The sequence below is a fragment of the Lotus japonicus genome, chromosome 2 (genome assembly GCF_012489685.1).
Source record: "Lotus japonicus ecotype B-129 chromosome 2, LjGifu_v1.2".
Classification (NCBI taxonomy): Eukaryota; Viridiplantae; Streptophyta; class Magnoliopsida; order Fabales; family Fabaceae; genus Lotus; species Lotus japonicus.
In genome coordinates this window covers 26,225,772-26,238,941 of record NC_080042.1, presented here as the reverse complement: position 1 = coordinate 26,238,941, position 13,170 = coordinate 26,225,772, and the positions used below count along the sequence as shown (strand labels likewise).

The window sequence follows — 13,170 nt, the reverse complement described above, 5'->3', positions numbered from 1 at the left end:
TGAAGGCAATCCACTATTCAACGTTTGTGACAACTGCACTAGAAACCTGCTCAGTGACTAACAATACAATGAACTAGCAAACACTAAGATTCACTCTCTTAGTATTCTCAAGGAGCTGACCAACCTTGGTCACTTAAGGAAATCAAACTCACTGTTTGAGGGTTTTGGGTTTACAATGAGTGCTTTTGAGAAAGCTAAGGTAAACACAGTAAGACCTATTGAAGAAAGATTGCTAAGAAAATATTGAGTGGTTGCTTAAGCTTGTACAAAGTTTCAGAGCCTCTTCTTCCATCTTCAGCCTCTATTTATACTCCAAGGATTAGCGTTGTATTCGTTGTTTGAAATGCTACCGTTGGAGGGCAAATCCGGAATTTCCAGATTCTGTTGTGGCTGAACATCTTAGGTAAAGTCGTCAGGATAGTACAATTGCTTTTGTACTTGGACAGCGACGAGAGCCTTATCCTAGTTGACTTCTGATCAGACGACGCTTCATGTTGGAACTTGTGAAGCTTGGTGATCAGAGTCAGAGGGAAGCTTGGATCCTCTGACCTTCGTATCTTCTACTTCTGGACATCAGAATTGGAAGTACTTGGTCTTCAGAGCCAGCTTACTCTTGCACTTCAGAATCTTCACTTCTTAGCTTCTAAACCTTCAGAGCTTCTAGATCTTCAGAGCCTCTGGACCTTCAGAGCCTCTGGACCTTCAGAGCTTCTGGTCTCCAGAACTTTACGTGATCTGAATCCACATCAGAGCTTATCATCTTCAGAACTTCTGAAGCATTTACTACTGTTCAATCAGAACATAGTGAGTGCGAAAGCGTTGAATTGGTTACTCTTGGGCTAAATGCTTCTGATAATTGTGAGTATTGACCAGAGTCAGAGCCTGTCATTTAAACACTCAGAAAGCAATGTTAGAGTACCACAATTGTTCATACACAATAGTTATCATGTAATCATCAAAACATAGAGTTGTACTACATGACCAAATCTTGGTCTTACAATCTCCCCCTTTTTGATGATGACAAAACAAAGTATTTTGATGAACAATTTTTAATGATTAACTGAATACACTCAGAGTTTAGGGTATCAGAGGTAAACTTATCCTAAGATGTATTGTTTATTTTGCTCGTCCTGAATCCAAGTCACAGCTTGATTCTGAGCTTAGCTCCCCCTGAATCTAAGACTTAATGAAACATTAGTAATATCTAGATTCTGAGCTAAAGTGAAAGTGATCATATTGATATATCAGTCAGATTCATATATATATAGGATTATCAGAGCGCATGAATAATCAGAGTCAAGACAAGGAAAAGGTATCAGAGTCAACTGACTTGAGCATACTATCACTTCAGAAGAAGTGAAAATGTATTCCTTGCTAGTGTCTCACTGATAGATCTATGGTCATAATGATGGATTAGTGAAAATTCTCCAAAATAAAAAATAGTACACTAGTACACTAACACAGCTTACACATAAAAAAATGGGTTGTACTCCCCCTTTTTGTCATAAGCAAAAATAATGGGGTGTGAAAAACTTAGCTTGAAGTACAGGGTACTCCCCCTCAGAGAAGGACTAAGTTAAAAAGAAGTTTGGAGAAAAAGATAAATAGTTAATAAGATTAATTAAGAAAATAGTTAATTAATGCAGATGCAGAAAATTGAATGAAGTGAATAACACCGGTCAAAAGAGAATGGAACGTTTACCACCGGCCTGAGTGTAACACCCCGATTTCTGGGTGTCACTTTAGTAACTCAAAAATAAAACAAAGTGGAAAAGCAGGTATTTTTTTTCGTTTTCTTTTTAAATAAAAAGACTTGTCGAAATAAAGACTCAACCCATTCGCGATTAACAGCGACTAATATACAATAAAAGCACAGCCCTCGCTGTAACCCAAAATCATCGTCACGAGTGTCCTCTAGTGACGGAAAGTAACATCAAGTAACTGAAAGTGGTGCCCGCAGGCAAACAAGTGCGGCCCATAGCCAGAGTCATAAGTTTTATAAATACAGTCCTCCAAGAAAGTAAGTCAGCCCAAAACGGCCTCAAAAGGACCTCCTACGTCCGACAAACTTCCTGTGATCCTCATGGAAGAGAACCACACAAAAAGCTAATAGTCGGGGACCTACCCTGCCCCAAAATAAGAAATGAAAATCAGAGTTATGACACTAACACCCAACCTTAGTAGGCTCTAAACACCCATACCCTATACTCCCATCATCGACCCTCATCTGGTCATGCATTCAGTCCGGGTCCTCGTCGAAACTTCAGTAATGGTCATTACGCTCCTGGTCCTCCCCGAGTGACGAATCATCACGAACCAGATGTCGAACATCTGGCAGCAGGCCGACCGTTCAAACACAGACATACAAACAAAGCCAAGGCGCTAGGGTCAACTTACTGTATACAATAGATATACAACCAACATTTGAAGAATAAGGGGGTATATATATATAAATGTTGTATATATACGTATAACTTATGTATTGCCTACCCTAAGGTATATACATAGCATATTTATCAACATTAAATCACAAATGACAATTGGATCTTCAACACATCAACAAATATAGTTAGGTGCATGGTGTGTCAATGCAATGTCATGCTCAAAAGATGATCCGGATAAAATGTCACTATCTCGATGGATGGGACGAGCCAAGCATCTCGCTCCGCTAAAGCATCTCGCTTCGCTAAAGCATCTCGCTTTTATGAAGCATCTCGCTCCTGTGAAGCAGCACGCTCCTGTGAAGCATCTCGCTTCAATGAAGTTCGATCTGAGATCGTCCTTCGGAAAGCAGCACACTTTCCAAGAAATGTATGCATGAATGCAATATGGTTAACCAAACAACGAAACGTCCTCACCAAGGTACGCGTGTCTAGCTAGAGTACATTGTCTCTACAATACCCTAAGGTAAACAAGGAAGTGCTAGTCGCACTTGGTAACTTTCCTAGTCACTTTGGCTCACCGTCTCGATGGCCAACCAAACTGCTCAATGAGCAAAAGAATGCATCTCGCACTCAGTGACCTTTCATGTTACCCTGGCTCACCATCTCGATGGTCAAACAACTCATCAACAATTAGAGAGAATGCTGCTCGCATTCTGTGACTTCTCGTCACAACAGCTCATCCTCTTGAAGACTGAACCAAATGCTCAAGGAGCAAGGAGTGTCATCCGCACTCAGTGATTGTCCCAGCCACAACGCTAGGATCGCCGACACTTCCCGTTTTCAAACTTATTTCAGATCCTAAGTCTTTTCCAAGAAATTGTTATTACTATTTGAAGATGTTCTATCTTTGGTTGATGCATTATGAATTTCATTTATGAAGTCAAGTTTCGTTTCTCTTTTGTTCGAAAAATCTTTAAGTAAAAAGATCCCAATAAACCCAAGTAATTCCCCGGGAAGGTCTCGATCCTAAAATAACTATGGCTTAGACCTCCTGTCAAAGCCTGCCTAACATTTCCCAAACCTCGTCATTAGCCTGGCATAACATCACGTTTTCCCCACACTCCGAAATCATATAATCAAGTACTATCTCAAATCAGTACAATTCAATAGAGCATATGCAAAACATCGTAAACTCAACAAAAATTATGGCATATAGCTCAGTTCAATAACAATATCAATATAACAATAATTCAGTACGGAAATCATAAGACGGAAACCTGTAAATGGCCGAAGTCTCTCAGAAAACGGAGACACACGTCTCATATAAGTTCACTCGGCCGAAGCCTCCAGAAAACATTTTCCAGTTCAAAGCGATAGTCAACATTCAATGCAATCTTCAATATCAAGCAATATTCAAGTCGAAGTTAACGACGCCTACAATACAAATAGCTAGTAAGTAAGTTTCCCTAACCTCGAGTTGTTCCAGTCTCGCGGTGCAGGTCTCCCTCACAAGCTTGTTCAGTCAACCCCAAAGTTTCCACAATTGAACCTTTGAGCAAACAAAGCAATAATGAATCAAAACAAGTCGATACAGTTGAAACAATCCTAACTAATGTTCGACAAAGCTAAAGAAGCTTCAGAGTACAACATTTAGGCACGAATGGAAGAGCTTTCCCCGAATGGATGAGTTTTGACTCGATTCAAGTTTTGTACAAAAACACTTCATTCGCTAAAACGTGCATAACTCGAGCTACCGAACTCGGAATGACACGAAACCGACGCCAAAATTTCGAAAATTGAAAGGGCTACACTATAACTCAGGTCATACAGACCCAAAAATTATTTTTGGACACGGTACCATAGCAAATAAGTTTCGGCCACTATCAAAATAGGGTTTCCCGAACTTTTTCTTCGATCTAATTTAATTCCTAGGTATTCTTACGCGATATCTAGGCCAGGGAAACTCTCAGAAAAATTATCGGGTCGAAAACTAACACAGGGGTATTTTGGTTAGTGTTTTTAGCCTGAAAACTCAAAGTCGGAATTTTGAGAAATAAATTTGATGAGCGTGTTCCTAACGACATTTATAACAACTAATCATACTGACACTAAGCTCAATCGAGAGTTTTTAATCCAAAGAACGAAGCTTTGGTCAGAAAATGGGTATTTTCACAGAATTGAAGCTCCGCGACGATTCGGCGAGATTCAGCAGAAAACAACCCGATATCCATGCTCTTGGGCATGTAGGCAATAAGTTTAGACACTGAAATCAAGTTATTTGGACAGTTTTACAAAAAGCTCAAAACTTTGAGCACAGAAAGACATAGAGAAAAGCGACAGAATTTACGATCAGAAGTAAGGAATAACATCTATACCTCGAGGTCTATGCGTAGCAACGAACGGTGCAACGATCAGGAAAGAATCGGCGAAAATCACTTCCCCCCTTTCTCCTCTCAAGCTCGCGGCCCCTTGGTGATGGTGGTGATGAATTTTTTCATTTCTCACCTATTTATAGGTGAGGGAAAATACGGAAAAATGAAAATTTCGCGATTCCGATTTTTCCTGTGCCTTCCACTGTGAATTCTAAGATAGGTTCTGGCGACAGAATTCCAAAACTCGAAACAGGTTTCTCAGAATTAAGGCAAACGATCCAAAGTCGGTGTAAATCGATTTTACCCGAAAAACTACTTTTTGCAGTTGATATCGGATGAGAAAACTTCTTTCTGAAAAAGATGAGAAACATCGAAACAAATGGGTGTACGCGTGTGGAATCTTCGTTTGAAGTTCCGAATAGAAAATGTCTCCATCGACAGTTTATTTTAAGGTTCTTGAGCTATCAGGGATTTAGTTTCGGCAAACTTTCGAGAATTGGAATCGGACGTTCGTACATTCCAGGGTTTCGGATCGAAACGCTTGTCATGGAAAGGATTAAGAGGAATTCTTATATTTCTCTGAAGATTTTTTGAATTAGTTCCTATAGTGCTTTAAGAGTAAATTAATCGTTTACTAACGCTCTTGCCTTAGGCGTAAGCGAATAAGACTCGCGTTATAACTTATATCGACTTTAATACTATTCTTAGTCTTTTCCTGAACTTTCTCCTTCATAAATTTATTCCATTTGGTAAACACTTGTTCAGGTTTCCTTCACGATACATCGAAACCTAATCGTGAATATGAATTTAATTAATTTATTCTAAGCTTAAAAACTTGGGTCTCACACTGAGAGTTTAAGGTGTGCATAAATTTCAACCGTAAACACCTCGAGAAACTGCATTAGCATTAACTTTCGGGAGACTGAACTTGGTGTATAAATAGCAGTTTAAGCCATAACAGTCTTCACAAAAACATCTTCACCTTGGAACAAATACGACAATGGCTTCCGTTGAGAATTGCATCAATGAGCTTAGGAGGAAGGCATTTGAAGAGGATTTTTTCTTCAATGTCAGGCACCCAGAGGATCCAAGCTACCCACTGACAAATCAGTTGCTAGGTATGGCTCTGAGTCCAGAAATGGACGCTACTCTCAGAGGATTCCTTGGGTTTGTAGAGGAACTTCAAGGCCTTTTCCAGCGGGAGCTGCACAACTATGCTGAGAAGCAGGAAGCTCGCCAGAGCTTGGTCCAACTGGAATTCAAGCAGCATTGTCTGGAACTTGAGAAGGCGGAGAAGCGTCGGCAATGTAGATCTTTGAGGAAGAATCCTCCATTTTAGATGTAATGTCAATAATGAATGAATGAATGAATGAAGTGTTTTGAATAAAAATGTTTGTTTGTTTGTTAATGCGTATGCTAAATAGAATAATAAATTAAGCATAGAAATGGAAATCATCAAGTTAACTGGATTAAGAACAAGGTTAAAACAAGGAAAATTAATATCATAATAAAAAGAAAAAGTGGAAGAAGAAGGAGAAAAGAGTTCCTAAAACTAAGGTTTCACATGCTACTTGAGGAGAGGCAACTTCCAGAGTCATGAGATCAGAGGTGTTTGGGTCTGGAGTTGGATGAGAAGTGCCAGCTTTAGTGTTTGGGAACTCAAAGTCTTCAGAGTTGACCGATGAGTAGTTGGAGAGGGACACCTTAGAATATTTTCTTCCCTTTGGAGGAGGGAAGACCAAGTTCAGAGGGACCACATCCAGTGGTGCAGGAACAAGAGGTTCTGGTCTTGGTCCTGGATACCGGTTTGGACTTGGAGCACTTAGGATATTCTCAGGAAGCTCTAAGATCCTATCACTGGCACTTAGGATATTCAGAGTTGTTGTATGGGGAGGAATCAGGAGTATTGGTAACAAAAGGTATGGATGGAGTGGGAGATGGAGTTTCTTGTTCAAAATGGTCAGAGGGTTGTGGTTCAGAGTCTTGTTTTTTAAGTGCTTGCTGGTCAGAGGCTTGTTGGGGTTCAGAGGCTTGTGAGGGATATGGAAGTAGAATGGTTGAAGTTTGTTCAGAGGGTTGAGGAGTTTGGATTCTTTGCCAAAGAGGTTCATCTTCAATGGAGGGTTGAATTAATGAAGTCTTTGGTGGGGATGAACAGGTAGTGGTGATTTTGGTGGTTGGTTGGATGACAGAGGTTTGTTGGGGAGGTGGAGAAGGTAGAGCTTGGGTAGGAATGGGGTTAGATACAACTAAAAGAGCATCAGATTCATCATCATTAGTAAGAACTACAAACTTACTTGAGTTCCTTACAGAAGATCTTGTGACTCTGGTGCCTCTTGGTGCTTGAGGAGTTTCCTGCTGGATAACACTTGTAGCTATTCAGACCTTCTTCTTCTTCTTCTTCTGAGGTGGTTGCTCATCATTATCATCATCCTTTGCAACCGTAGTATCCTGTTTCTTCCTCTTTGTCTTCTTCTTCTTGGGGGATTCATAATCAGGGGCTTCTGGAAGAGCTCTGAAGAACTCATCTACATCAATCTCACACCCAAGACTCTTCAGATCCTCAAGATAGTACATGATAGCCTCTGGATCATCAGCCTTAGACCAGAGGGGATAATCATTGAGAGGGATTCTTCTTCCCTTGATCTCTTCTGGTGTGATGATAGAGTCAGCCTCGATCTTCTTTTCTATCAGGCACATCCTCTTCATCGTTGTAGAAGTAAAGGCATCTCCGGTCAGAGTGGAGAGGTCTTCAGTGCATCCTACATCAATCAAGTCCTTGACCAGGTTGCTCTCAACAAACAGATCAGATAGCAACCTTCCAAAAGGAATGTACTTGATCGTGTTCTTGGTCACAACAGCAGTTGTTCTTAATCTTCTTATGCAGTCCTTCAGATAATTGAATAAGAAGTAAGGAAGACATATCTTCTCCCCAGTCTTGATGAAGTAAAGCATCACCTTCTGATTGAAGTTGATGTAGTCATGAGAGCTTCCAATGGGTCTGGGATTGAAGCAGTTTAGCATAATCTTGTGCCAGATTCTTAAATCAGGATGAAGCTCTCTAGTCTTGTAATCAAACTTTCCAGGTTTCCAATTTGCATACAACACTGAATTGATCGTGTCTTTAACTGCCCGCAACTTGGAATCATTTGCTTGAAATCTGTAACCCTTGATGGTGTCTGGACCTAGAAGCAGAGCAATTGATCTCTCAGTGATGATGATCTTCTTGCCCAGCACATAGGAAACCACTTGAAGATCGTCATAATCAGCATGTTTCCAGAATTCCTTCACCAACTTGTCGTAGATGGGTCCCGTTAGCCTGTTGAAATATCCTTCCCAGCCTTGAAGCTTAACTGCTGGACGAAGATCCAACCCATTTTTTGCGATATTCTTGAAATCGACTTGCAATTCACAGAGAACCTGAAGATCTTTTGGAGAGAAGTTGCAAGTAACTGCACAACCTCTCTAAGCAATCAGAACGGCTTTCTCTAACTCTTGAGTCTCAGTCTGAGTTGATTCATTTGACCGTGATCGAAGAATTGGACCTGATTGACCAGTTGCAAGGCCCACAACCAACTTAGGAAACACTCTGTCATCTGCAGAATCAGCTTTCTCTGATCTTTCCATGGCGGAAGAGGGTTTGGGTAGAAGGAAGATGAACAGGAGAGAGAAGAGAGGGTTTTGAAAGAAGACTTAGAGCTTTTGAATTGAGAGAGAGAAATGAAGAAAGTGTAGTGGAGAACGAGTGTGCATTAGTGGGTTTAAAGGTAACCGTTGGCGGTTGTACAACCAAAAGTAAAATCAACGGCTAGAAATTAATGATATAAAGTTAAATAGTAAATGCACATAACACACGGAGGAGAATAAGCAGATCAAAATCATTACAACAGATTATCCCAAGAGGCACAAGGAACGAGGTATCAGAATACACTGACACACGTTTGCTGTCTTGTCTCAGAGTGGGTACCAATGGGTACACAGCATCTGACAAGGTTACCTTCTAAACTAGACATCTTCTGTAAGAAGCATCATAGTCAGAGGTTGTGATCCATCTTCATACTAGACAAAAGTCCATATTTATATTTTTCAGTATAAAATTAAATCTATCCTCTGCTAAGGGCTTTGTAAAGATATCTGCCCATTGATGGTCAGTATCAACAAACTTCATAAGAAGTACGCCCTTCTAAACATAATCTCTAATAAAATGATACTTTACCTCAATGCGCTTTGCCCTTGAATGTAAGATTGGATTCTTACTGAGTGAGATAGCAGCAGTATTGTCGCAGTAAATTGAAATATTGCTCTCAAGGATTTGATAATCCTCTAGCTGATGTTTCATCCAGAGCATCTGAGTGCTGCAAATAGCTGCTGAGATATATTCTGCCTCTACAGTGGATAGTGCAATGGTTGACTGCCTCTTGCTTGCCCATGAGACTAAATTACTTCCCAGAAATTGACAATTTCCAGAAGTACTTTTTCTTTCTGTTCTATCTCCAGCATAATCAGCATCACAATAACCTGAAAGCTTATACTCTGATGTTTTCTTACACATCAAGCCAAGGTTAGTGGTACCTTTCAGAGAATTCTCTTAACAGTTGTTAAGTGAGTTTCTCTCGGATCTGATTGGAATCGAGCACATAAATGTACACTAAAGAGAATATCTGGCCTAGATGCAGTTAAGTATAGAAGAGAGTCTATCATACCACAATAGAGCTTTTGGCATACTTTTCCACTGGCATCTTCTTTCTCCAGAATGCATGTAGGATGCATTGAAGTCTTGACTATTGTAGCTTCTATCATGTTAAACTTCTTCAGAAGTTCTTTTGTATACTTGCTCTGATGGATATATGTTGCTTCTGGTTTTTGATCAACTTGTATTCCCAGAAAGTACTTAAGTTCTCCCATCATACTCATTTCAAATTCAGCCTGCATCATCTCAGAAAATTCCTTGCAAAGAGATGGATTAGCATATCCAAATATAATATCATCAACATAAATTTGCACAATTAAGATATCATCTTTGTAAGTTTTGCAAAAGAGAGTTGTATCTACTTTACCCCTTACAAACTCATTTTCCAGAAGGAATGAGCTTAATCTCTCATACCATGCCCTGGAAGCTTGCTTTAGACCATAGAGAGATTTCTTCAACTTGAAGACATGGTCAGGGTTTTTCTCATCTTCAAAACCAGGAGGTTGGTGCACAAACACTTCTTCAGAGATGTATCCATTCAAGAAGGCACTCTTGAGATCCATTTGATGAAGAACTATGTTGTGATTCACAGAGAATGAGATCAACAGTCTGATAGCTTCTAATCTTGCTACTAGAGCAAACGTTTCAGTATAATCTATCCTTTCTTGCTGGCTGTAGCCTTGTGCAACTAACCTTGCTTTGTTTCTGACTACTTCTCATTTCTCATTGAGTTTGTTTCTGTAGACCCATTTGGTTCCAATAATATGAGCACCTTTGGGTTTCTGGACAAGATTCCAGGCATCATTCTTGGAGAATTGATTCAACACTTCTTCCATGGCCAGAATCCAGTCTTTGTCTTGAAGAGCCTCATCAACTGATTTTGGTTTAATTAATGACACCAATCCCTTCAGACTTAGTAGAGTCTCTTTAGAGGGTCTGAATGCTGATCTTGTTCTGACTGGTTCATCTTTGTTTCCCAGAATCAGTTCTTTAGGGTGAGAGGCAATTATTCTGCTCTTCTTCTGAAGCTGCGGATCAGAGGGACCAGCTTCTTCTGGAGAGTCTGCCTCTGGCTCAGCTTGCTCTGAAGCTTTGCCTTTATCAGAAACAGTTATGCTCATATCTGCAAACTTATCAGCTAGCTTTGACTTGTCAGAGTCAAGCTTATCATCAAATCTAACATTAATAGATTCCTCAATAGTTTTAGCTTCAGTATTATAAAATCTAAAACCTTTAGAGCGATCAGAGTAACCAAGTAATAGACATTTAGAAGATTTAGAATCAAATTTATGCAATATATCCTTAGTATTCAAAACATAGCAAACACAACCAAAAGGATGAAAATAAGAAATGTTGGGCTTTATATTCTTCCACAATTCATAAGGAGTCTTATTCAGAATTGGTCTGATAGAGATCCTGTTCTGAATGTAACATGCAGTCTTTACTGCATCTGCCCAGAAGTGCTTTGCCATGTCAGTTTCTTGGAGCATGGTTCTAGCCATCTCTTGGAGGGTTCTATTTTTCCTCTCAACAACACCATTCTGTTGAGGAGTTCTAGGACAAGAGAAATCATGTGATATCCCGTAGGTATCAAACAGACTCTCAAACTTGTCATTTTCAAACTCTCCACCATGATCACTTCTGACACGCACAATCATGCAACCCTTCTCGTTTTGCACTTGGGCAATGAAGGTAGAGAACACAGAATGAGACTCATCCTTGCGGCTTAAGAATTTTACCCATGTCCAGCGGCTGAAGTTGTCAACAATGACCATCCCATATCTCTTGCCACCTATAGACTCAGTTTTCACTGGTCCAAATAGGTCGATATGCAGAAGTTCCAACGGCCTTGAGGTGGAAACAACATTCTTTGCCTTGAAAGGGACTTTTGTAAATTTGCCTTTCTGACATGCTTCACAAAGAGCGTCTGAAGAGAACTTCAGAGTGGGTAAGCCCCTGACAAGGTCAAGCTTACTCAGCTGAGAATTCTTTCTCATACTAGCATGCCCTAACCGTCTATGCCATACCCATTGCTCTTCATTAACAGAAAGAAGGCACTTTACTTTATGAGATTCCAACTCAGATAATCTGATCTTATAGGTGTTGTTCCGCCTCTTGCTGTTAAACAGAGTAGAGCCATCGATCTGACTTACAGCCCTACAAGACTTTTGATTGAAAATAACATCATAACTCTTGTCAGCTAATTGACTTATTGACAATAAGTTATGTGTTAAACCATCTACCAAAAGAACATTATCAATGCATGGACTATTATCAGTACCAATAGTACCAGAACCAACAATTTTACCCTTCTCATTGCCTCCAAAACAAACTTCGCCTCCAGGCTTAAGTTTCAGGTCTTGGAACATACGCTTTTCTCCCGCCATGTGTCGCGAGCATCCACTGTCCAGATACCATGATTGGTGTTTCAGTGGAGCGATCAAGGATATCTGCAACATAGATGATCTTTTCCTTTGGTACCCATTTTCTGGGTCCTTTCTTGTTAGTTACCCCAGGGGTTCTGAGGACCATGGGTTTCTCAACATGGTAATGCAAAGGAATCTGAGCATGATATTTAGACATAGAGAAAGTTCCCTTTTTGAGAGGGGGTTAGTAATTTTATCAGGCAATGGTTCAGGCAGTATAGTACTAGAGGGTACAAAATGTTCATATAAGTATTTTTCCTTAGGCATAGGAGGCTCATTTCTACTGGGTTTAGAATAGTCAATGCCATACATTCCATTTCTGCTTACGCCATAGATCATTGAAGCCATTAAGCTTCTATCTACGCTCTTAGCTAGGAATCTTTGAAAAGACTTTACATATTTAGATTCATTCTTAACATCAGAGGCATCACAAGCAACAACTTATTCTAATTTAGCAATTTGATTTTTGAGCACAGAGTTAGAATTAACTAAAGCATGATTACTCACATTTAATTCAGAAATCTTTTTCTCATGTTCAACAGAAGTTTCAGAGGCAGCAGAGAAATTCTTTTTCAGCTTTTTATGCTTTGTCAAAAGATAGTTATATTTATCCATAATATCAGACAAGGCAACTTTAAGTTCAGAAGTTGAGAAAGAAGAAAATACCTCATTTTCATCGTCAGAGTCTAGCTCTTCCTCAGATGCAGATTCAGCATTAGGTGCATCCTTAGACTCTGCATCTTTGTTCTTGACAATTGTCATGAGTCCTTCAACGATCTCACCATCAGAGTCTACTTCTTCTGACTCTGAGTCATCAAAAGTCACCATGAGGCCTTTCATTGCTTTGAAATGCTTCTTTGGCTTTTTGTCCTTTTCGGCTTTGGACAATCACTCTTGTAGTGTCCTGATTCTTTGAATTCAAAGCAAGTGACTTCTTTTGATGAGGACTTCTTCTGACCATATGAAGATTCATGCTTTCCTTTGTCCTTTGATGAGCCATTGTACTTGCTCTGCCTGTGCTACCAAATGCGGTTGAGCTTTCTGGAGATCAGGGTTAGCTCATCTTCATCAGAATCACCAGAGGTTCCTTCAGACTCTTCAGCTTCTTGGAGAGCTTTTGCCTTTTCAGATTTGGATTTCAAGGCTATTGACTTCTTCCCGTGAGTCTGATGCTCTTCACGATCTAACTCATGACTCTTCAGCATACTTATGAGTTCTTCCAAACTCAACTGGTCAAGATCTCTTGAAAACTTCAAGGAAGTTATCAGGGGTACCCAGTTTTCAGGAAGACCTCTAAG

At 39.9% G+C, this 13,170-nt stretch overlaps 1 protein-coding gene across 1 annotated transcript; it reads right to left on the bottom strand.

The window, feature by feature from the left end:
- Positions 1-6,211: 6,211 nt before the first annotated feature.
- On the bottom strand, positions 6,212-12,634 carry LOC130736280 (uncharacterized). Its single transcript, XM_057588121.1, has 3 exons — positions 12,539-12,634; positions 7,199-8,176; positions 6,212-6,220 (listed from the first exon to the last, which is right to left on the bottom strand). The coding sequence occupies exons 1-3, from the start codon at positions 12,632-12,634 to the stop codon at positions 6,212-6,214; spliced, it is 1,083 nt and encodes a 360-aa protein (XP_057444104.1).
- Positions 12,635-13,170: the final 536 nt, after the last annotated feature.